At 42.2% G+C, this 1511-nt stretch overlaps 1 protein-coding gene across 1 annotated transcript in view; it reads right to left on the reverse strand.

Moving 5' to 3' along the window:
• Nucleotides 1-1042, reverse strand: part of DROSHA (drosha, ribonuclease type III) — a 136616-nt gene extending 135574 nt beyond the window's left edge. Inside the window, 1 exon segment of the mRNA XM_011952548.1 lies at nucleotides 1023-1042. Coding sequence (XP_011807938.1) covers nucleotides 1023-1042 — 20 coding nt within the window.
• Nucleotides 1043-1511: the final 469 nt, after the last annotated feature.

Genomic DNA, 1511 nt, shown 5'->3' on the forward strand with positions numbered 1-1511 from the left:
AAAAAAAAAAAAAAAATGTAGGCATAGACCAAACACAAAAATCACAGTGTGACCAGCATTCAAATTCAAACATAACCATAATCTTGTTAACACAACAGTTACGATTCTTGATTTTCATTCTCAGTTCCTCCCACAGAAAAATACTGTAAACATGAATGATTTTCCAAATACTTGAACTTCAGCAAAACATTAAAAAAAACTCACATAAATATTTGAGTACAAAAAGCTTTAACATAGAAACATTTTCCTAAAGTCTTTCTAACTAAAAGTCTCACCAACAGAACTTAACTATGTAGACTTTCAAATGGCTCATGAAAATAATTTCGGATTATCTTAGCAATCAGTGCGCTTAATAAATAATAGGCACCAAATAACATCTTTTTTTTTAGAGTCTCACTCTGTCCCTAGGCTGTAGTGCAGTGGTGCAATCATAGCTCACTGCTGTCTCTTACTCCTGGGCTGAAGCAATCCTCCCGTCTCAGCCTCTGAAACAGCTGTAACTATAGGCATGAGTCACTGTGCCTGACTCCTGACTATTATTATCCAGTCCAGTACCCTCATGATAAACCTGGGGCCCAGAGAGGTGCTCCTGAGGCTACTTACCGCCAACAGAATCAAGTTCAAACTCTGTGCTTGGCATTTAAGGCCCTACAGACTCTGCACCCAGGCTTGTTCCCCAGTACCTTCCCTAGAAAGACCCTACTACCCCGTGTTTTCCCAACGGATTACCATTCGAGTACAAAGAACCAGCTAGTTCTTTCTTCACGTTCTACTTCTAAAATCTCTCGCCCTAGGCAGAGGTTGCAGAGAGTTCAGATCGCACCATTGCACTCCAGCCTGGGCAACAAGAGCGAAATTCCATCTCAAAAAAAAAATCTCCCAACATATGAATCTGCCCAGTGATTTTTCTATCCATCCACCAATCTTAAATGCCACCTCCTCTATGAAGCCCTTCCCGATTCCTTTAGGTAATCCCATTCCCTCTAGACTTAGTCTATACTTAATGCTTCTACAGCACTTACCAGAGGCTGCCTCACATCATAGTGAAGTATGCGCATGTCTAACTCCTCCACTAGATTATCAGCTCCTTGATGATATGGGTTGATTCACAGTCATCTCTGTATCCTTCACATCCCCGGGAAAAGGAACCTACACACAGTTGGTGGTCAATACATGTTTACTGTCTCACCAATAGTATATGTTTCCATGTTGCTACTGTACATTTCCCTTCCATGAATCTCTGCAACAGAAAGCAGACCTTTTCACTGATTCGTGCAATATTTAATGAGCCATACATGGGAAGTACTGTCCCCGGCCTTGTAGACTCAGAGATAAGTAAGACACACAGCCTGTAGGATTCAAGGAACTCAGAACCCACATACAAATAAGTATTTTAAAAATACTTGAGGCCGGGCGCAGTGGCTCAAGCCTGTAATCCCAGCACTTTGGGAGGCCGAGATGGGTGGATCACGAGGTCAGGAGATCGAGACCATCCTGGCTAACACGGTGAA

The sequence above is a fragment of the Colobus angolensis genome, unplaced genomic scaffold (assembly GCF_000951035.1).
Source record: "Colobus angolensis palliatus isolate OR3802 unplaced genomic scaffold, Cang.pa_1.0 Scaffold341, whole genome shotgun sequence".
In the NCBI taxonomy this organism is placed as follows: Eukaryota; Metazoa; Chordata; class Mammalia; order Primates; family Cercopithecidae; genus Colobus; species Colobus angolensis.